General features: G+C 38.1%; 1 protein-coding gene across 1 annotated transcript in view; it reads right to left on the bottom strand.

Moving 5' to 3' along the window:
* The window catches only part of LOC306969616 (uncharacterized protein), a 245,809-nt gene that overhangs the window by 22,268 nt on the left and 198,625 nt on the right, over positions 1-24,916 (bottom strand). The window contains exons 3-4 of the mRNA XM_079565276.1: positions 4,164-4,228; positions 2,605-2,901 (exon numbers count right to left, since the gene is read on the bottom strand). Of these exons, the coding sequence (XP_079421402.1) occupies positions 2,605-2,901; positions 4,164-4,228 (362 nt within the window). The remainder of the gene's footprint in view (positions 1-2,604; positions 2,902-4,163; positions 4,229-24,916) is intronic.

Genomic DNA, 24,916 nt, shown 5'->3' with positions numbered 1-24,916 from the left:
TTTTAACTGACTTCAGGCATAGATGGCAAAACGCTAGTGATCGTTTACCTATGACCGTCATGTATAATTGTGAAAACTCTTTTCATATAAAATACTTGTGCCATTTAACCAGAACCCTCACAACAGGGGTGGAAAACCAATGTCCTGGGCCCCAAATTGAAGGAAGCCCCAAAGCTATGTTAACCAATTAGATTTGGGTCCCTGAATAGGGAAATAATAATTGACAGAGAATTGTTTGATACACTGTAGTGAATGTTTAGCTTAATGTTTTACGTGAAATAATTGTATAAGTAACACAACTGACAGATAATCCAAGCTATATATAGATGAGTAAAAAAAAAGACTCCAAAAAATTTAAAAAATAGTGTAATGCAATGAAAATAATAATAATTTACACTGCAAAATGTAATCCAGAAATATTTTGTTGAAATAGGTAAATTTGTCTTTGAATGAAGTAACTGTCCATAGGGTAAGTTGTTTTCACCTAAATTGTGAGAAATCGTCAACAACAATCTTATTCCAATTAAAAATTAGTTTTTTTTTCTTCTTTTTTTTGTTTACATTTGATTGCAATGAGATATTTTATGTAACGTAAAAAAAAAAAAATTGCCTCGTGGACAAATTTCTTGACATAAGTTGGTCAAATCAGGAGCACATTTACTTATTTTATGAACATTTGAATTCTTCATTACTTTTTGCAGTGTAACAAGAACTACTGCTTAAAAAAAGGCGTAAACACCCCCATCCCATCTTCTTTTCACCCCGAATTCCTTTCTGTTAGTCAAAGGCAGTATTCTTTTAAATGTAAAATATTATTAAACTGTTTTTATTTAATAAACAAACAAAACAAATTAAAATATATAAATAATATATATATAATGACTTAAAAAAAAATCAGCATTTTAGATTCATCCATTCATTTTTTTGAGGACATTTTCGGTCACAATGGCAAAAACAAATAAATCTACACATCTACACACTTACCGCTGGAGCACTGATCTGCAGACTTGTACTCATAGGTCCTGTTATGGAACTCCTGTTTTTGTCCTCGGCCCAGTTCAAACTCGCACGTGAGTTTGGTGTCATCGCGCAGACTGTCCATGGGCACAGAGAGAAAGCTCGCGGCCGAGTACAGCGTCCCGTTGGCCGTCTTCTCAGCCTTGGAGGGAGTGTTGAACTGGAGGCTTTGGTTAATTTTCTGATTGTCTCTGAGCCACTTAAACCCATAAACATTGGGAAGGAAATTGTTGGCCAGACAGGAGAGTGTGACTTTCCCATCTTCCTCCGTGGTCATGATCTTTAGATTTTGTATTTGATAATTTTCCACTGAAAAATAAAGAAAAGAACATACACACATATATAACTGCAAAAGCGGAAAAGTGATATATATGCAGAAGTGAATTCAATATGTTATCAGTTACACTTAACATTTAACAGTATCACACTACACTGCAAAAAAAAAAAGATAATTGTTTTAAATAGTTTTGACAAGTTTAGGTTTACAGGCACAACCAAAGTTGAACGAACCAAAGTTTAAAATCTAGCTCAAAATAATATTAACTAATAATGTCAGTTTATTTATCTAATTTCAAAAGCTATTTATTTTATTATGCAATGTATGTCCAGCCAATTGTTTTACACCAATTGAAAACGCTTTTACTTAGTCTACTTAAAATAATAATTTAAATTGACATAAAATACATGAGTAAAGTTTAGCTACAGAAATATGTGATATATCAACACAAGTCAAGTAAAACTGTTAAGAACTTGTAAAATCTACTTAAAACAATCAGTCAGTATTGCGATATCAAGGCACTGCAACTTAGCCTTTTTGCAGTGTATGCTTACAACAAGTAACATTTTATCGATTCACAATTCTGCATATACATGAACGGCTGAAGCAGACCTTGATGGGATTGCAAAAACAGAATTCGGATTGACGACAAACAAATAAAGGGACACACAGTTCCAGAGCAAGCAAAGCATTTTCCGTGAAGTGCGAAATGTGTTATTAATAATGAATTATGAATTTACATGAACATCAGCTCCTTCACTCCACCTGTCGTTTGTTAAAGTCTTCAGTGCTTCATTTTTATACATTGGTGATATATATATATGATTTTCATGAATATTTTGATAAATATTTTTCATTAATTAATTAATTCAATTAATCTACTAGACAATTTGAACGTAAACTATTACTACTACTACTGCTCCTATAACACATCTTCTGGATTTACTGCTAATACTCAGACGACTACTACCAACTACAGTGTCTTTACAACTATCACCGTATCACTACTATTACCAGTTAATCTTTTTTGCTACTACCACTGGTACTTTGGTTGTTACTACAACTAATACAACTACAAATACAACATATTTTTTTCTGGATTTACTATATTGCTACTACAATGCATTACTTAATTACTAATGTATTTAGGATTACTAATACTAGGAGGAGTACTAATACTACAATTAATTAATTTAATGTTTACAACATTGTGTGTTGCTCAAATGCACAGTACATGTTTGTATACTACTGCTGCTACTTTTTTTTAAGATATTTCCCTACAACAAAAAGAAAAAGACAAAAAGACTCACCTGGCTTGACAAAGTTCACTTCTCGTGGCCCGGCTGCATGATCCACTCTGCATTTGTACGGGTACTTTTCCCAGTCCTGCCGCTTGACGCGGATTTGGCTGACCCCAGAGTGCAAGTCGTTTTGGAGGGGCACGGATGGATACTGGAGGAAGTCGGTCAGGGCCGTCCCGTTCTGAGTCCACGAAAAGCTCACCTTCGACGGGGAAAAGCCAGTGGCCAGGCAAGCCAAGGTTATTTCATTCTCCAAGTCAGAGCTGCAGGGCATCACCGGGAACAGTGTGGGGGCTATGGAAGTGGCTGGAATGAAAGAAGAAAAAAGCAAATACACTTTTGGTGAAAGGTCAGGCCAGAGTTCTCAGTCAGGACATGGTAATAAAAAAAGATGGTTACACAATTATTAGAGGAACAATTGAAGTAGTGACACGTTTTGGGCAATACATGTGCTCAGACTTTTCAGGAAAAAGCTGGCTGTGTTTTGCAGGAAAAAACTATTCCATAAAAAGTCTGCAGAGTCAAGTCTGAATAGGTGGTCACTGTGGGCTGTTTTAATCTTAATTTTATGTATTACTAGTACACTGTATAACTGTAAATGTAACATTTAGATCCACTTTCACAGCAAATTTCTCAAATGTTTAAAATAACTTCAACAAAATAATTATTTTTGTGATAACATCCTATGTATCCTTTTAATTTTCAGATCATTGGTGTTAATTTTATCTACAATGTATTTTTTCTGTGGATGAATAAATTTACGTTGGTCTATTCTAAGTATAAGTATATAAATAGTATTCATGTTACTATTAACATGCACTGACTGCTAAGCTGTTATCTCACCATTGATAACAGCAAACATTCAGCAAACATATAATAAAAAGTCATTCACAATACATGAAATAAAAACATATAATATAATTTTTCATGAGAACAATCACACATTTTCCAGCTGAAACGAAAGACACATATTCTCTTTCTATTCTAACATTATATATAAGCATTTTAATCAATAAACCATTTTTCTATTGAATAAACATCGATAAATTAGGAGTATTACCTGATGTGACGGTTACCATGGTGCCTTTTCCCCAGTAGTCAAAATACCAGTTGTCACAGTTTGCAAAGTCAATGATCACCTTTCACAAAAACCTTTTTTTTTTTTTTTGTACTTACAGTCCATTCAATTTATAGAGAACTTTCAAGCTATAATCACCAATAATACTTATCATAGAATTCTATTTTTAATTTCCTCACAAGGACTTTTTAAAAGTAGTAAACAATTTGAAGTACTTTATCATGACTTGCCAAAGTGACAGCAAATACGTTTTTTTTTTTCAATTTAATGTTAATTCAAAATTGCACATTTTGTCTTTTATTTCTCACCCTATTTCATTGTCAAAGCAGTTAAATCATTTCAAATATTTTATCACAACTTACCAGACATGACACTGACACCGTTTTCCAATTACACAAAATGACTTCCATACATACTGACACAGTTTTCAATTTATAATTCAATTTAAATCGACATACTTTTGCTATTATTGAAATGCTTGATGACTTACCAGAAGTGACCGTGACCATGGTTCCTTTCCCCCAGTAGTCAAAAGCGTTGTCACAGTGAACAATTCTATCATTGTCCACGTACAAAAACCTGTCTGTCTTTTGAATTAATTGTCAAACTATAGGATTAAAGAGAATCATCGCCAACACAAAATTCTCATGTTGCAGCGAACACCTTGCTTTTTTTGCCCAATTTCTCAGCATTACAATACCATTGCAACTCAAGCCATGGTCCGTCCAATATAATCCGTATTTTCCGTTCAGAACATTTACCAACAGTTTGTCAGAAATGCTGAGAAATTAATGTTATACAGATTAAATAGTTAGAAGAGTGACATTTCTTACCTGAAGTGACCGTGACCATGGTTCCTTTTCCCCAGTAGTCAAAGCCGTAGTCACAGTGAACAATTTTATCATTGTCCACATACAAAAACCTGTCTGTCTGAATTTATTTGTCAAACTATAGACAAAACAAACATTTCTCATGTTGCAGTAAACACCTTGCATTTTTGCTCCATTTCTCAGCACTACAATACCATTGCAACTCAAGCCATGGTCCGTCCAATATTGCGTTTTTTTTTTTTTCCGAAACAGTTTGTCAGAAATGCCAAGAAATTAGTGTTACACAAATTCAATAGTTAGAAGAATGATTTTTTACCTGAAGTTACGGTGACCAAGGTTCCTTTTCCCCAGTAGTCAAAGTAGTTGTCACAGTGCAAGCTTTCAATGGCACATCAACACAAAAACCCTAAGCAGTTCTATCTAAGTAACAAAATGTTTTTGTGTGTAGAACTACCTCGGATGTAGACACAATGTGTTCATTTAGCCAGATAAAATCAGTAGAAATAACTGGCAGTAAATGCAAAACTTACCAGAAGTTACGGTGACTTGGGTCCCTTTTCCCCAGTAATCGAAGTAATGGTAGTCACAGCGATATGTTTCAATGGCAAACCAGTTCGAAAACACTAAATCCTTCTTTTTTGATTCTCATGTAAGGGATTTATACATTACCTTTGGTTTGAATCAGTTAATGGCCAATGGTATTGAATAAATTAAGTTCATTCAACATTTAAGCCAAAAAACACTGTAAAACGCAGACTTGTGATACATTTACAGTATTAACTTACCAGACGTTACGGTGACTTGGGTCCCTTTGCCCCAGTAGTCGAAGTAGTCGTAGTCACAGTGAGAAATGTCAATGGTACGCCAATTCAAAAACACTAAACCAGTCTGAGTACGAATTTTGTGAGTAGACGTGGGTTCAAAACTGTTTAAAGCACAGACCAACTCATACAAACCATGACTTACCAGAAGTTACGGTGACTTGGGTCCCTTTTCCCCAGTAGTCGAAGTAGTAGTTGTCACAGTGCCATATTTCAGCGGCACGCCAGTTCAAAAACCCTCAACATTACCACTGATTTGATGATTGGAAATAAAACAAAAAACATTGAAAACCCTTTACTTACCAGAAGTTACGGTGACTTGGGTCCCTTTTCCCCAGTAGTCGAAGTAAGCGTAGTCACAGTGAGAAATGCCAATGGTACACCAGCTCAAAAACACTAACGTCTAAGTCTGAGCCAGAATTTTGAGTCGCTTTTTGGAGCTGACTTGAGTTAGTATTGTATAAAACATAGAGAAATGCAGACTTGAACTTAATCTAAATCCATCACTTACCAGACGTTACGGTGACTTGGGTCCCTTTGCCCCAGTAGTCGAAGTAGCCGTTGTCACAGTGACATATTTAGGTGGTACACCGATTCAAAAACCCTCAACACTACCACTGCTTTGGTGATTCGAAAACAAACAAAAAACGTAAAATTCTGACTTGAGATACATTGAAAACCCTTTACTTACCAGAAGTTACGGTGACTTGGGTCCCTTTGCCCCAGTAGTCGAAGTAAGCGTTGTCACAGTGAGAAAAGCCAATGGTACACCAGCTCAAAAACACTAACGTCTAAGTCTATGCCGGATTTTTGAGTCGCTTTTTGGAGTTTGTAGTATTGTACAAACACAGAGAGATGCAAGCTTGAAATTCATTTAAATCCATCACTTACCAGACGTTACTGTGACTTGGGTCCCTTTTCCCCAGTAGTCGAAGTATTCGTAGTCACAGTGACATATTTAGGTGGTACACCAATTCAAAAACCCTCAACATTACCACTGATTTGGTGATTTGAAAATAAAAAAAATCTTTCAATTCTGACTTGAGATACATTGAAAACCCTTTACTTACCAGAAGTCACGGTGACTTGGGTCCCTTTGCCCCAGTAGTCGAAGTAGACGTTGTCACAGTGAGAAATGCCAATGGTACACCAGCTCAAAAACACTAACGTCTAAGTCTATGCCGGATTTTTTTGTCGCTTTTTGGAGCTGGCTCAATTTAGTATTGTATAAAACAAAGAGAAACGCTGACTTGAAATTCATCTAAATCCATCACTTACCAGACGTTACGGTGACTTGGGTCCCTTTGCCCCAGTAGTCGAAGTAGCCGTAGTCACAGTGACATATTTAGGTGGTACACCAATTCAAAAACCCTCAACATTACCACTGCTTTGGTGATTTGAAAACAAAAAATGGTAAAATTCTGACTTGAGATACATTGAAAACCCATGACTTACCAGAAGTTACCGTGACTTGGGTCCCTTTGCCCCAGTAGTCGAAGTAGCCGTCACAGTGCTTCAATACAACCTGCTTGTTCTACACAAACTACTTGAAATACAGTAGGAATGTAGCGTTGGAGTCTGCCTTATGGCTTATACTCATTATTACCCTTGAGATTTCTATTTCCCTTTTCAACTGTTAATAGAGCTTCCTCTTCTTCCAGCGTTTCCTGTTGTTGTTACCATTCTTCACGTTTGGTGAAATGGTGTGTTCCAGTTGTCAATATTGGATTTCCTTCCAGATAGTGATAAATATATGAGTTAAACTGTCCATCTTCCAAATTTGTCGATGGTCTTGCTCTAGCTCCAGTATTCCACTCTGCCGAAACTTGATAAAACACCAGCATGTGCTTTAACCTCTTAACTCCCACCTGAACATGTTTTCTCTAAATTCTCCAAATCTAAAAGCTTCTTCAAAACAGAGGCAAAAAACGAGAAGAAAATGAGGATGAAAACGCAACAAAACAAACACTAAAAAGTGACCCAAAAAAATGACAAAAAACTCAACAAAAAAATGACAAAAATCCAGCAAAAAAAAAAAAAAATCCAGCAAAAAAAAAAAAAAATCCAGCAAAAAAAAAAAATCCAGCAAAAAAATTTCAAAAATCCAGCAAAAAAAAAAAAAAAAACCGGCAAAAAAAGACAAAAATCCAGCAAAAAGTGACAAAAATCCAGCAAAAAAGTGACAAAAATCCAGCAAAAAAAAGACAAAAATCCAGCAGAAAAAATAAAAATTTTCAGCAAAAAAAAAAAATCCAGCAAAAAAAATGACAAAAATCCAGCAGAAAAAGTCAAAAATCCAGCAAAAAGTGACAAAAATCCAGCAAAAAAAGACAAAAATCCAGCAAAAAAAAAAAAATCCAGCAAAAAAAAACAACAAAAATCCAGCAAAAAAAATACAAAAATCCAGAAAAAAAATACAAAAATCCAGAAAAAAAAAAATCCAGCAAAAAAAAAATCCAGCAAAAAAAATACAAAAATCCAGCAAAAAAATACAAAAATCCCACACAAGGGAAATAAAAAGTGACGACAATGGCAAAGAGGAGAGAATGGATTTGGTTTTGGTGGGTGGTAAGAGGTTAAGAGCCGGTGTCTGTATTGGTAAAAAGAAAAAAACAGCTATATTACCAAGGCATGCTTTTAATACCTTTGCACGTAACAAAAATCATGACTGAAAAGTGACACAATTACAAACTGACTATTACTCTATCACAATACCGATCACACTGGCCCCTATGTATCGTGACACGTAAATAGCAGTGATCAGCTGAGATTAGGGCCGTTCAGACTGAACCTCAGGTGTGAGTTAGGTCGTTACTATAAAGACTCATAACTACAAAGATGTTTACCCACAGGTGAGAGTAGCTGTTCATAGAGGGGAGTGAGCCAAGCTGAACTCCTCCCTGAGTTGAACCTTAGTGCGCTGACGAAGCCTTTTGGATGAGAGGCGAAACGTTGGACACTTCAACTACAGAAGATGACTCAAGAACCTTCATTAGTCTATAGTCTGCAAATGACGGGTGCAGAGAGCGAGGGTCTGGGGAGTCAGAAACACTCGTGGATTACATGTCACCAGCACCAGGATTTTTGCAGAACTTTGCAAATAAGTGTTTTATTTCATGAATGCCTGAAAGCTGACGCGATTTGAAGTCCCTCATCTCTTGTCTCCATCGTTGTTCCTCACTGAATGTAATCCGAAACTATACAGAGGAACATGTAACATAGGCCTATGCGTCTCATGTATAAATATCTGCCTCAGAGTAGATCATTACACATTGAATTGGGCTGTATATTCAGCCCAAAAACACATAAAAAATCATAATCCACAATGCCACGATTGTTTGCAAAGTTCTGTTATAGATAGTCCTGGTTACAAGGCAGATCCATCCCCGCCAGAGCTGTTAAGACAAGACGGGTCAGATGCAGAGTCCCAGAGTCGTTCCCTAATTTGCTCCAGACGCCTCCGCAATAGTTCTCCTTAATTATTTCCAACTCAGAACTTTCTACATACACTAGCTTGGTGTGCCATGGCTGTTTTCTCCTCAGGGTTAGGGCCAAGGTCTAGAGCTGTGAATAGGATTAGGTTTGAATGTCAGTGTGTACACGGGAAACACCAGCACTATATAACTATTTGTTTATAGGGGGAACATTGGGACTTATCTGAATGTGGAAGTACCGATGTTCCACGTTGACGCTTTTTATTATGATACTTTCAAGTTACAGTTCTCAGATTAGACAAAGACCACAGATTTACCATCTGATGGGACTCGGCAACTTTGGCCCTTTGAAGAAGAGAACTGGATGATTCTCAGACCGTTGGGCAACAACAGCACCCGTCAAAAGTTTGGAAACACTTTTTATGTGTTTGTCTTTTTTTTTTCCAACACTATTTCCATTGTATAATTCTCATTGAAGACATTCCAGTACTAATTAATCCATGGGATTGTGTAGGAAACAAAAAAGGGTGAAATAGCTCAAAATGTGTTTGAGATTTTAAAGGAATAGGCCACCGTTTTTACATACTGAGATATGCTCTTACCTCACTTTAGTCGAGTTAATATATCCCCGTCTGGTCTTTGTCCGTGCGCTCTGTCAGGCAAACGGAGCACATACGCAGCCTCTCCCACATGTCATATAGCTCCAAAAAAGCTCACGATAGAAGCTACCAAGCTCTTCCACGTGTTCCCTATTTAAATAAAGTTACGTGAAGTGTTTTCATGCGAAGTATATTTACCCAGAAATGTAACGTGTCGATTTTATAAGCAGATAAAAAGGGGGACTATATTGTGAGGCGTAATGATACGAGGAGTAAAACGTCCGCGCAGTAACTCCTAAAGGTTATTGACGGAAGTGAGCGGGGGAAGTCTTTAGGAGTTACTGCGCGGACGTTTTACTCCTCGTATCATTACGCCTCACAATATAGTCCCCCTTTTTATTTGCTTATAAAATCGACATGCTACATTTCTGTGTAAATATACTTCGCATGAAAACACTTCACGTAACTTTATTTGAATAGGGAACACGTGGAAGAGCTTGGTAGCTTCTATCGTGAGCTTTTTTGGAGCTATGTGACATGTGGGAGAGGCTGCGTATGTGCTCCGTTTGCCTGGCAGAGCGCACGGACAAAGACCAGACGGGGATATATTAAAGTGAGGTAAGAGCATATCTCAGTATGTAAAAACGGTGGCCTATTCCTTTAAATTCTTTGAAATTGCCACCCTTTATTCTTGGCATTTTCTCAAGAGATCGGGTGAGGAGCTCAGTTACCCGGGAGGAGCTTGGAGTAGAGTCGCTGCTCCTCCACGTCGAAAGGAGCAGCTGAGGTGGCTCGGGCATCTGTTCCGGATGCCTCCTGGTCGCCTCCTGCAGGAGGTGTTCCAGGCATGTCCTAGTGGGACAAGGCCTCGTGGAAGACCCAGGACACGGTGGTGGGACTATGTCTCCGAGCTGGCCTGGTGTCGCCTCGGGGTCCCCCCAGAACAGCTGGAGGAGGTGTGTGTGTGTGTGTGAATATATCAAAAGTGTAAAACGGTAATCAAAGCAAAAGGCGATTATGAAGAATCTATTTCACCTCTTTTTTTTTGTATAACCTGCTATCTGCCATCTTAGGGTCAGGGTAAGGTTTAGGGTTAGGCTTATTTTCCCCAACTATGCATATTCAGATCTCAACACAACTTCCATCACATTTGCAAGTAACAGGGTTAAACATATTTGGATATGTGTTTGTTCACAACTGAATCTACTGCTCCGGCCTCAGTGTAGTGAGAGTCTGAGGTGATATTACATTCAATTGTTCTGTTACAGAGGGTATTGAGGAAGCACCTGCTCAGACTGCATCCTGTGTACTAAAATATATACAATGTATATATTTATATATTTATATACAAGAATGGGGATACTGCAACTTCTTGTTTAAACAGCACTTACTTCATTCCCTACATTAAGACAGTCAGGAGTGTCTTGTTGTTACCAAATAACTGAACATTGATCTCCTGATGTTATTTCACACCACACAAGGGTTTTTGTATTGACATTTTTCACTGTGCCCCCGGATACACAGTGAAACACAGCAGAGCAAAAACCACTGACAGGTTTCCTGTTCAGCGTCCGCAGATGGGCTTTACCATGGGTTCATATTCTTTTATGATATCGCAGTTATTTTCAGCAGAAAACATGTCAACGATAAGCACTGTGTGGGAATTATTGCCTGTTTGTTGATTTTACATGTTTATGATGTCCTTTATTATTTTAATTCTTTACATATTTCGTGGCAGTGCTTGTGAATTCGTTGGAGCACTTTGGACGGGTTTTTGTATTGGCACTTTTCACTGTGGCCCCCATCCCACACAGTCGTACAGCCTTGCACAAAAACCACTGGTTTTTGTGCAAGGCTACAGGGGGTGGCTACAGGGGTGGATTTCAGGCTCTATAGGGGATGTTCTTAATTTGTCATTTTATTATGTGCACATTTTAAAATTGGGATTCAAAAGTGCACATTTTACAAACAAAATGCTAAATGCAACCAAAAGTGATTCCTGAGTGTTCAATGAGTGATAGATAGATGAAAGATGAAAAGGAAATACTTTGCTCGGTGGCATTATGACTCTTTTCAGTGTGTATTTTTACAAAAGTAACTCAAAAGTAACAAAGTAAGCTACATTTTTGAATGTAATATGTAGTACAAACATATCACATATTTAAAACTGCAGATAGTAATAGTAATAGCTAGTAATTTTAAGTAACTTGCCCAACACTGTACACAATGAAGGTCTATTTTCAATATATGAATTTCTTAATTTTGCCTGGAGAAATGGGGGCATATTCTCTGTGTTTTTTTTGTTTTGTCTTTGTTATTTCAGTTGGATAATGTTGCTGCTTTTGCTGTTTGTCTGTGGAACCTTCAACCGCTTAGACCTGAACTAGACCCAACTGAGAAAAGTTTGGTCAAATGTTTGTTTCTTTTCTGCTCTGTTTGTGCCACTCATCTGAAGTTTGGCGATTCTGTCAGACTCTAAAGGAGCGACGCAGCTTTGGGACGAAATCTCCTCATATAAAATTGACAAATTGACCATCACATGTTGGGGATTATGTCATCGTGTTTTTGAATATTGTCACCGGAAATGTATTCATTTGTGCTGAAAGAGAAGATGTTAAACTATATGCCAGTTTTTGTTTCATGTGGATATGCTCAGTAATGAGAGATGTTAGCCATGAACCAAGACAAAAAGTGTAGTGTAAACTGTTTCAAGTGTTGTGATGTCATGTGAACACAACGTACAAAAAAAAATACAACACATCATCAGGAATATATCATTTAATTGTATTCATTTATTTCAGGCAATGGCACAGAAAGTACAGTATACAGTATGTAAACAGTATGTAAACATGATGATCCATTTCTACCTGAAAGGGAGTGGGAAGAAGATAATTTATTTAAATTACTATGTGTCATATCTTCTTTATGCATAGTAAATAAATATATCTATTTCTTAAGCACAAAAGGGGGTGGGCGCTAACAAGCTTATGCTTCTGCCTGCTCCTTTTGAGCATCATATCCACGTTATTTATTTATTTATCTCTTCACTTACACGTGTATCTTTTTTTTGGTTTTGGTTTCTTTTGTTTGTTTTTTAAAGAACTTTGTGGGACTCAGATGCTCAAATAAAAAAGATGAATTGAATTGAATTGAATTGAATCCCACCCCCAGTTCCCCATTCAGAGACTAATACATTCAGCTTCACTGTTACTTTGTTCAAGGATTATTATACAAATGTTATATACCATGCTGGAGTTACCACAGGTAACAATAATTATTACATTGTTACAAAAATGCATACTAACAATGTAAGAAGAATGAACAATACCAACGATGATAATGGCAATGTGCCAACGATGTTAAGGAGAAGCAAATGAAATTAAAAGCCCTCATCTCTATATTCTGATCAGATCTGATGTTTATATAACAGTTTAAATCGATGAATAGTCTTGCACTGCTTGTGTTGTAAATCCAGTTTGTTCCAGAGTTTCACGCTGCATACAGACACACAAAAACGTTTATGTGAGTTTTGAGCTCTCTGCAATGAAAGATATCCAAAACCTCTCAAGTTATGAGCTCGCGCTGGAGTTATCCCATACACCAAAAAAATATATTAAACATATATTTTAAAAAGTATATGGCATTATATGTCAAAATATATTTCAAAATATATTTTGACATATAAGGATATATGTATTTTGACATATATGGGAATACATTTCCGACATATATGTAAATATAAGGAGAAATGTATTTTGCCTTATATGGGAATACATTTCCGACATATATGTAAATATAAGGAGAAATGTATTTTGCCTTATATGGGAATACATTTCTAACATATATGTAAATATAAGGAGAAATGTATTTTGCCTTATATGGGAATACATTTCTAACATATATGTAAATATAAGGAGAAATGTATTTTGCCTTATATGGGAATACATTTCCGACATATATGTAAATATAAGGAGAAATGTATTTTGCCTTATATGGGAATACATTTCCGACATATATGTAAATATAAGGAGAAATGTATTTTGACATATATGTAAATGCATTAAGAAACATATGTAAATATAAGGATAAATGTATTTTGACATATATGGGAATATATTTCCAACATATATGTAAATATAGGGAGAAATGTTTTTGACATAATATGTAAATGCATTAAGAAACATATCGCCATATATGGCAACGCATGTACAAATTAATTTTGACTTTTATGGGAATGTATAGGGAAATATATTTAGACATTAAAATATACAATATATCTGTTAAACATAAAAGGCATCAATATAATTAAAGCACTTCAAGACATTGGATATTTACTCAAATAAATGTATTAATCAATGTACTGTACATTACAGTCAATGTTTGATGTTCAAACAGATAAAAAAAAAAAAAAAATTGAACTGGAGTTCTGCAACTTTTCTGCTAAAAGCTGAGCCCTGCTGCTCCCGGGAAGCCTGTGGGAATCTTCTCATTGTTGCCTCTGAGAATGAAGAAGATGAGAGACCTTGTTTAAGTGTAAGGACTAATAAAGTCATTTGCAGTGTTTCCAGGTGTTAGCGGTCTAAGTCAAGAACATGCACACAATTATTTTCTCTGTGTGTGCGATTATAGACATGACATTGTGTTTAAATGATTATGCATTTGACAAGTGATCTGATTGAGAAAATGTTCAATCATCAACTTACCAATTATTGCATTGAGGGCCTCTGGGTCCAGAGGATCTTTTTGGTCTGCGTAAGTGTCCCTTTTTGATTTCCCGCCTAAGAACACAAAATAATCAGGGCAATCAAAGTCTTATCGTCTACCAGTGGTGGAGAGAATTTAAAAAAAAAGGTCCATAACAACATAGAGGGACATGTAAAAAGTGCTGAAATTCCACGAGCAGGTATGTAGTGTAGTGTGTTGGGATGTGTTTGTTAGTGCTGAGGAGTGTGTGTTAGTCAGTATAGTGTGAGCTCAGAGTTAGTATGATCAAAGGGGCATTACGGATGTTAAATTTATAAATTTTAACCCCCCCAACATGCTCCAGCAATATTATGCCTGTACTGTCATTGCAAAAGTCAGTGCCTCGGAGTGAGGTACTAGCGTGTGACACTAATGTGTGTGCACAAGCAGCAGACTTCGATTTTGGTTTCTTGCTGTAAACAGGCAACTTTTGAACATTGAGAATAGATTCTGCACAAAATATAAAGAGACCAGCCTTGAGCACAGCTGAAACTCCATCACAGACCCCAAGAAAAAAGAAAGTCATTTGGAGCACTGGAAAAAGATCTAAACTGGAGTCTGAGTGGCGCAGGTCTAAAACTAGATAAATATTGGAGCATTTAAGCAATGGTTAATGGTTAGAAACGCTCTGGATATGAAGAAGAGTCACTTTTAATGAAAGTTAAAGGAATAGGCCACAGTTTTTACATACCGAGATATTTTCTTACCTTAGCTTAAACATGTTGATGTGTACCTGTGTGGTCTTTGTGCTTTGTGAGGCTTTACATGATCCAACTCTAGTTACACGAAATTAAACATGTTGATTTTCTAAGAGGATAAAAAGGGGCAGTATATTGTGAAGCGTAATAACACCTGAAGTACTTAGACATCCGCGCAGTAATATCGTACCCCAGGAAATTCAGCAAAAAACAGCTAATAACGATTTGGAAATCCTGGAATTCTATGGACAGTTTAAGCAAGCTGTATGGGGTAGGTTACTGTCAATTATGACGTGCATGTAGAAAAAAACTCAAAAGACATGGCATTTTGTAATTACAAATATAGGCTCTTGAAGCGTGTGTTTGATTTCTCACTTGTGAATACAAATATGTTTTGTGCTTGCACTTTCTTCTTTGAGAATATGAATTTCAGCAGTCTGCAAACTGTCAATATGACGTCACTGCTCAAAGACATTGACAATAGAGCACAGGGATGTGGATTGAACATGTGCAGATTTGATCAACTGTTTTGATGAGGTGAGAGAAGGAGGAGGAGAGAGAGCGAGAGGGAGGTGTATCCGCTTTGGGCCTGATAAAGGTAGAAAAGTGCTATATAAGTGGAGTCCATTTACCATTTAAAAAAAGGCTTTAAGAAAACACACAAATGTTCCTTCACCTGGCTATGGTTCACACAGAAAGTCACTTTGGCTCTGCATTGTCCGTTTCTCCAGCTCAGTCCTCCCTCTGTGTCTCCAGTGCTCTCATCTGCAGCCTCCTCACTGTTCATGTGCAGCACTGCATTGACAAAATTGAGTTTCAGTTGGCCAACCTACTATGTAAAACCGCAGTGTACAAGACTGGCTTTCCTGTACTTACCTTATTTGTGAGCTTTGATTGCTGCCTTGAGCAGAGTCTTGTGTGCCTCAGATTGTGGTCTTCCTCCTCTCCAGGCTCCTCAATGTGGGGTCACTGGCTGCGTGTGTCGCTGCTGAGAAGAATGCCAATCATTGGGCATCCAAGAGGCTCTGTGCACAGAAGCGACATATCACATGTGATTGGACTTTTTGTCGGCCGTTGGTTTTCCACTGTGGTTACTTTCCTATCGAAGATTAGTACAACAAACATCTCAAAATGTATGGATGGAGCACAACATCACTGGAGGATAATGTGTGTTCATGTTAAATGAATTCAGAGAAGTATTTTGATCCAACACATTTCCAGTGCCTGCAGTCAGCGACATTTGTATATGGTAAACCTTACAAGCATGGAGTGAATGAATAATGCAATGAAAAGTGTCTTTGAGTGTCCAGAAAAGCACTCTATAAAACCGATGCATTATTAGGCCCGAGCGGCCTGGCAGGGCTCGGGCCTATTGTAATTGTACGGCAGTGCGCAGAGCGCACTGAAGAAAGACGTGCGCATAGCGCACGTCCCGAAAAGAGCGCGCAGCGCTCAAGAAACAGAGCGCGGAGCGCTCCCCATGCATTAGACAGTAATGGGGGGACTCCCGGCACCACGCCCTGTCCGGTGAAATTGGCGTGTGCCGCGAAAGCGGCACATTTGTAACTGCTCGTGTGAAAAAAGGTGAAAACTGCAGGCAAGGCGCAACATCGACAAGAAAGTAGTCGATGACGAGCGCAACGCGCTCGTCATCGACCATGCCCAAAACACTACTAGAGTGACTCAGGGCATCGAGGCCTATCCAATGATATAGGTGTTTGCCGCGAAAGCGGCATATTTGTTGTTGCTCGCACAAAAATCTGAAAAAAAAACGCATTAAGAAATATTGACAAAGAAGTGGTAAAATACGAGCGCAACGCGCTCGTATTTGACAATGAACCTCACGGGTGGGTTACTGGACGTGAGACCTTTCCGACAATATAAATATGGGCCGCCGGAGGCGGCGCTATATTGTTATTGTAAGGGTTTTTCTTATTCTTATTCTTATTATTTTTCCTCTCCCCCCCGAAGGCCGTTTCGGCCACTTCCCACCGACGAAAAGTCCTGAATTTTTGCCCAAAATTCAATTAGGTGAAAAAAAAAACTTTCACATCTCCAAATTTCAAAAATTCAAAAAAATGGCGCGTCAGCGCCCCCTGGAAAAACGACGTTAACATTGCGGCCTATGGCCAGACCCCCCAAAATCCCGAAAACCCCGAAAATTTTAGTTCGTCGTAGACGAAAAAAATTCGGCACAGTGATTGGTCACATGGAACCAAACAAAAAAAGATATTACACGGTTGCTAGGCAACCGTCTGTATGGCGGCCATATTGGCCAGAGGAGTGACGTGGCGCCGAAGGCGCCTTTTCATGCCCTCGCATTTGAACGAACTCGTCCTAGGGCGTTGAACGCAGCGACTCCCCGGTCGCTCCAGATCATCTACACATGTGGGGCATTAAAAGTTATTAAAAACTTTCTAATAGGATTTCCGGTTTTGTCATGGCAACGCCATGAATTTGGCGTTCGTTTTCGGCGTTCGCCGTCACCTTCGAAGAGTCATAACTCGCACATACTTTGGCCGATTTTACTGTAACTTGAATCGTTGGTCGAGTCCTCGGCCCCGGATGTTTTGATATAGGAATTTTGAAAATGGGCGCGATAGCGCCCCCTGCAGAGCACCGAATAAAAATGAATGGAGAAAAAAAGTAAACTTTGTCGTAGACAAATAAAATTTGGCACAGACATCCGTCACGTGACCCCAATCAAAAAGTAAATTATGGCCACGCCCATTTTCCCACCGTGTTGCCATGGCAACGACCCGATATCAAGTTTGGCGTAGCCAAACCAAAATTGGTACACACCTTCGTCATGACCGTCCGAACAAAAAAGTACATTACGTGGTTGCTAGGCAACCCACACAAAGTCGGCCATTTTGGGAAATATCGCGTGATCTGGCGCCGAAGGCGCATTTCTTGCCTTTGCTCTTTTATAAACTCAACCGAGGGTGGCAGCGACAGCTGAATCATGTAGGGCGCGGCAGCGCCCCCCGGTTATTGCGGTGGCGTGCGACGGCGTGCGCCATCCGGCCAACGCTGCTCGCGAGGGCCTCTAAATGCCGCTTGCGGCTTTAATTATTATTATTATTATTATTACACTACTTTGTGTGTTGAAAATCACCTCTGCCTGGCTCTTCTACCTCGACTGCATTGGTGCCATCTCTTCTTCCCTGCACACCTTGCCGGGCACGCAGTTTCCTGTCTGCCAGTACCTTGTAAAAGATAAAAAAGTTGGCCTTACAAACAGACAGAAAAGGCTGATTTAAAACAATATGACAAAGATATGATTGAAGTTACTGTCCTTCTAAATGGGCACATTTATATAGCGCCTTTCTACCTGCTTTTTCGGCACTAAAACTTTACATCAACTCACCCATTCACATTCTCATTCATACACCAGTGTACGGAGACACTGGAGGCAAGGTCGATTTAAGCACATAAACCAAAACATAGATTGATACAGTATATAACAGTCCATTAGTTTTCTTTGTCATTTTTTTTAACTTACCTCAAATTGACATCCACCCTGGTCCTCATCCATTTGTGGACAGCATTCAGATCCTTCCAAAACTAGTTTTGTGACAAATCAAAATAGGACATTATTTATAGTAAAAGCATAAACAGTAAATGATTGCAAGATGCATCGAGATTGAATGCAGCATGAAAGTGCAATACTCTTAGCAAATTAGGTAAGAAAATAGTAATACTTATTTTTACCAGGTTTGTGCTGGCTTGACACACAGTCTGTCTCAGAGACACACACTTAAAACTATTTTTGGCTTAAATAAATAAAATAAAATAACATGACCATTTCACTAATGCATAACCAAATTTAACAACAGCGCAAAGCATTCTAATATTCAAATTTTGATTTTAAGACACTATAATACAGGTAAAATAACACAATAATGCATTTAGTGCAAGGCATTAAAGAGGGGGTATTATGCTTTTTTCAATCACATAGCACCAGTCTATATCACACTACAATGATGACGAAACCTTCTGTTGGTCTGTCAATGCAGTAAATCAGAATATCTGCCTTGTATAAAATTGCTCTCTAAAAATGGCTGTAGCGAATGTCTTGAAATAGGCCTCTGTCTCTTTACGCCCCCTCCACACGCTGTCTGTGGCATCAGTGGGGAGGGGGTTCTGCTGAGGAGCAGTGGTTGGTTACTCGGCTGGTGACAAAAGCTCGGAGGCGTCTCCAGGAGGTGGGGGCGTTCCTAGGAGGAACCTAGGAACCTATCACTAAAATGGCTGTCATCAGAGTTTTTACAGATTACTCAAAAATACGTGAATGTGCCAAGGCAACACTTCAGGCATGTTTTTAATGAGGGACTGACATAATAACATGATGTAAAGCTTGAAAAAGTCGATTTTGCATAATACCCCCACTTTAATAATGTCTAGCACCAATGTATAGTTGTTCTGTACATTACATGTCTCAGTCCAAATTATTAAAAAATATGGCTATTCGGCACAATTTAGTGGCAAACTAATTGAATTTGTAATTCTATCACAAAAAAAAAAAAAAAATGTTGCTTATCTTTAGCTCATTTATTAGACTTGCATATAGCAACCTGGAGACAGTAGAAAAAAAATGCGAGTGACTGATTGCAAGCGAGCGACACGGTGCCAATATATTCAGTAAAGTAAAATACTTACGTAAATGCCAGCCAGCCATAGGTCGTTAGATGAAACTAGCCGTTAGCACAAGTATGCTAACTTAGCTTGCCAGCTAACGGTTCTCTGCCCGGATTTCACTCTCGTCCGAGGATTCAGTTTTGTTTTTTGGTTTGGTTCGACTACTCCCACCCAAGGCTTAGTCGATGTTGTGTCCTTTCCACTTCGCTAGGTCCAGGTCCGAAGAGAATGCACATTAGGAAGAACTTTTTCTCTCTCCGTGTCTCCGGAGCGAGCGCCGCTCTCCGCACTGCCCGCAACCGCCACACAACTGCACCCATGGATCTGCACCGCACGAGCGCCCATCTCCGTTCCTTCCGCCCACAACAGGTGTACGAGCCAATTGGCTTTCGCGCCACAACTATTTCAAACAAACTAGCTCTAAGATTGGTTTACTTTAGGAAATAACACACACTCACACACACACACGCGTTCTTATACCGAGCATTGTTGAATGTATCTGTGTTATTTTTAATTTGTTTTTGTTTTTTTGACATCTTGTGTATTAAGCAATAAGAAAGGGCCGGGGTAAAAAAAAAAATCATTGTGTAAAAGCCGCGCATCTATGTTTACATATGGTAATTAGCCACATGCTTTTTAGGCTTCCTGACGGAGCGCGTCAAATCACTACAGTGCGAAAAAAAAATTGTGGCAATTAAATATTAATTAGACTTTAAATCCAAATATTAAATTAATTAATATCAATTAAATTGTAAAAAGTGTTATCTTATATACAATGCCTACCAAGACAAAAAGTATAGACAGTAAAAAATAAAATAAACAGGCTATAACAAAAAAATGTCAGTATTAGCAGTGCAGGTTTACAGTCATAGTTTAGTGCACGTGGCTGATAAGTGACAGATAAAGTGACACAGATAAAATGATGTAAACACAGATTATTGCGTGTATTTTTTTTGTGTTTTGCAAAGGGGTTATTGCACATGTTGCATGACCCAATTCTCAATATATCCAGAGGTTGGACGGTAACACAATGATATCTACTGTATAGTGGGGATGAGAGAAAAGGTTTGAGAAAACTGGCAGTTTCCACAGAAACATGATTGTGGTATAGCTTACTAGACTATGGGAAGTGCATTGATGTGCAATCAAACATATATTTCATCTGTTATAAATTGCCCCATATATGTAAAATATAAGTGGATGAATATCACAATACATTTCAATATATTTCAATATATTTCAGAATATATTCCTTAGACACTGTCTGAAATGCTAATATATTGCCACATATTTGGCATATATTTTGGATACTCAGAAATATATTTTAATATATTTCTTTTGTGTATGGGTATAAAAAAAAAAAACGTTGTAGGTTAGGCGGTAATAATTTGTTGAATGTTTTGTATTGATGCACTATATTTTACAAGATCATGATCAAGATTATGTTGTATGTATCAGATTAACTGTGTTCTGGTAAGTATTCCCGCACACTTCAACACAATACGTAAGGTATGGGAGTATAAGGTGCAGTATAGAGTGCGGAGTGCATTTTCATCCAGGTATAGTTTTGCTCTATTTATAACTGATACACTTAAAGAGACTAGCAAGTTGGTCATTTTATACTCACTACTCCTTCTATATTAAGCTCGTGCATGACGGCACTTCGGACCCGAGGAAACACCTTTGTGAGGGACAGTCCAGGATTTATGAGGCAGTCGTGGCGAACAGGTCTGAGCTCATTCTACACATTAGGACATTGCTGGAACATGGGGGGAATACCTAGTTGTAACATTTTTAAACTCCGTAAAGTCCCTTTAAAGATGCATCATGCAACTTTATATGTAATTTTTTTTTTTTTATACTTGTGTGTATTTGACCGTGTAGTGACCCAGTGGCTGTATGTGTGGTCAGCATGGCGCCTTTACTTTCCATCCCCGGGGTCTCTACAACGCTCTCTACAACGCTCCAGGATGAATTGTTTTGTATGTTTTCTGGTGGGAGGGACGGTCCATCAAAAAAAACCTTCCAAACAATTCATCTTGGACCATCCAAGAGACAACTGTGATGGAAAGTAAAGGCGCCATGCTGACCACTCATACAGCCGCTGGGTCACAACAAGGTCAAATGCACACAAATATGAACTTTTTTTTTTTTTTTTCACATAAGAAGTTGCATAATGTACCTTTAATTATGTTAAAATGTAATGTAATAAACACATTTTCAGTATCCAAATTAAATTAACTTTTAGTGTGCTATTTTGGAACAATTTATTTTGTATTTAATCTGGTTAAGTTGAATTTAAATTGTAATAAAATTCAAATCCAAGTGCATTTTTTTAATAATATGACCGTTTGCTTGTTCTTATAATGTCAGTTAATCTATATTCGCACTTTTTATATCTTTGCTCTACTTCTTTTGTTTTTACTTTGATAAACAATTTGTGGAGATTGTTGGATTAACAAATCAATGTTAAAATCACCACAGATAAATACGTTTTTTTAGTTCACAGTGGAAAACAATGTATCCATCCACTTATTGAAAGTTTCTATACTTGAACCAGATACACAGAACTCATGAGGATATTTGTCTTTTTATCATTTAGAATTTCCAACCCCTTAAGCTCTAAAGAGCCATAATTGGCTCCGCCCCCCTTGTGTCTGCATCTCCGAGGCCACAACTTTCGCATACAAATACTGTCAGTCATATTTTTCACCTCTCCGTGTTCAGTGGACTCTCAGCAACAAATTCATCCTCTCCAATTTCAAATCAACAGATCCTCAAATAGCCACAATATGTCAATTTGTCATAATTTGTTGTACATATTTTGGTCAGTGACAAATAAATGCTATTGTGTAATGTTTTTGGAAAAAATTGTGTTTTAAATTTTTAGACAGGGAATACAATTTTGTGACCCGATATGTCCCTATGACTAAAATACTTAATTTCTGTTAAAAAAAAGATTAAAAAAAAGGAAGAATTTTTTTTATTTGGCACAATTTGGCACAGTGAGATTTTTTTTATAAAGCATGTATAACTTTAGTGTTTTGACATACTGGTATTTGGTTGCCTACAGGGAGCACACATTATATTGATTATTTCCATTTCTGTTCTTACTAGCTGAGACCCGGCCTTCGGCCGGGCCTCGCTAGTCTCCACATTTGATATTCAGAGATTGTGAGTGACTACAAAGAAATGGCCAACCCGTCACACAGTTCAGCTGTAGGCCAGTGGTTCCCAACCCATTCCAAAAACTATGGCCACTACAAATGAGTAAAAGAATGAAGGCTCAAAATTTTTTCAAACAAACTGCAATTGGAGTGTTTGATGCACCCGTGCTCCTCTCTTATAAAGTACGACAATATTTTCGCTAAACTTGGGGAACAGGATTCAAGAGACAGTGTGATAATTATGGAGAAATATTAGGGGTTCAGCTTTAACAGTTTGGGTCACGGTGCAGGACCCGTGGTTTGGTCCATCACGGTAGTACAATAAAAAAAAAGGAATGAGTAGGTTTTGAACTGAAGTAGCCTAATGATCGTTGTTAGACAGTATTTATAACCTTACAATAAAATTGGCAATGCTTTCAAAGCTGCTTTAGAATCAAATGTACCTCTGGGCTCACAATACGTGAAAGCAAAATAGAAAACAAAAGGTACAGCAGCAAAGTAGAAAAAAAAAAGGGGAAAAAACTACGCAGTGCAGGCCATGCGCTCGTTAAGTGGTTTCATTTTCGCTTTGACTCACACGGAGGAGAAATCAGTCGGAGCAGCGCGTTTGATTAGAGGCTCGTGTTTGAGCAGGTTTTGGGCACGCACGCACACGCACACACACACACACACGCACACATCGCCCTGTTTGGATGCGCGCACACGCACGGCAGTCAGATCGCGTGCACTCGCGTTTGTGTGACAGCGGGTTGTCCTCGGACAGCAGCACCGCGGTCCATATGGACCCGTGGCCAATGCCGGTGGGACCGTCACGTGGGGGCCGGCCGCGGATGTCCACGCACACACTCAGTACTGTCGGCAGGCTTCCTGGTGTTCCCAAACGGTCTCCCATCCCAGTCCTAACCAGGCCCTTCCCTGCCTAGCTTCGGAGGAACGGTCTCCCATCCCAGTTCTAACCAGGCACTTCCCTGCTTAGCTTCAAAGTCGGTATGGGAAATAAACATGGCGGCGCCCAGGCGGCGGCCATTGAGATAGCGTTTTCTATAATAGATTCGCTACAGCACAGACAGAGATAGAGCATTGTTAGGTGCAACTATGTGTTTTTCATTCAGGCGGAATTTGGATTTTTCTGTTTCAATCTGATTTTTACTTACAAACTGTAATTTTTTATTATAAATTTTCACTGAAACATAAAGTCCCAAGGATAAAGTTTATTTTGGTACCAAGATTAGCCAGTTAAACCCAAATAAACACATGTATAGCATTTTGGGGAAAAGGGCCCTAAACAAGAAAGGGTTAAGCATTCAAGTAAAATCCATCCACAGCTATGGTCATATTTGTTAAAACATACAATTTCACAGATTTATGAAAGTACAAAGCAACCAGGTTGAACCAGGTTTCAGTAATTGCAATAATACAATAATGGATGAGCGAGGTGCCTCTTTGATAGCCGCTAGTGTACATGCTTTGACTATGAAATGTATTATTGACAGGCAGTGTTAATTTCGTCGAAATATTTACTCTTAATTTTAGTCAAAGTGTTATTATTGCAGACTAAAATTGGACTAAAACTAAATTAAAAGTTTCTCATGAGACTAAAACTATGACTAAAATGTCCAGATATTTTAGTCGACTAAAATAAGACTAAATAAAAATGAAAAGGAGAGACTAAAATCACCCAAACTTCTACTGACCGTCTGCAGTGCTTAATTTGTAAATTAGTATTTTCAGGAACACTTTTGGTCTGATGTGATGGATTGGGGGAACAAGCCAAAACATTTGCCAGAACACTCTCATTAGACACCATTATATCAGACACATTTTTTGCCGGATCCTCCTAAATATTTCCTGGATCCTTTACACTGAAAAAAAATGAATTGGGGGAATGCGTTCCCACAAATGGGGGATCAAATTAAGCACTGACCGTCTGAAAAAGCCTCATATCATTTAAATTCACGGTCAAATGAACAGGTTTGTGCTTTATTCATGTGCAAGAAGCTCCATGAAGTCGAGGACCACAATTAAATATGATTATAATGAATATTATAAATATAAGTCGACTAAATTTAAAAGTTTTTTTGACTAAATCTTGACTAAATCTTGACTAAAATTTAATTACACTTTAGTCAAAAGACTAAGACTAAAACTAAATCAAAATATGTTGTCAAAATTAACACTGTTGACAGGTTGTCTTCTGATTTGACACTGTTTTCATATTGTGCTTGGGTGAAATAATTGCAGTTATTAACAATCCAAGAGAGAAAATATGATGAGGGTCTATCGCAGTGTCTGTCTCTGTTGTGTTGTGCT

Source organism: Gobius niger (assembly GCF_951799975.1).
Source record: "Gobius niger genome assembly, chromosome: 10".
Lineage (NCBI taxonomy): Eukaryota > Metazoa > Chordata > Actinopteri > Gobiiformes > Gobiidae > Gobius > Gobius niger.
This window is presented reverse-complemented; position numbering and strand designations above follow the sequence as displayed.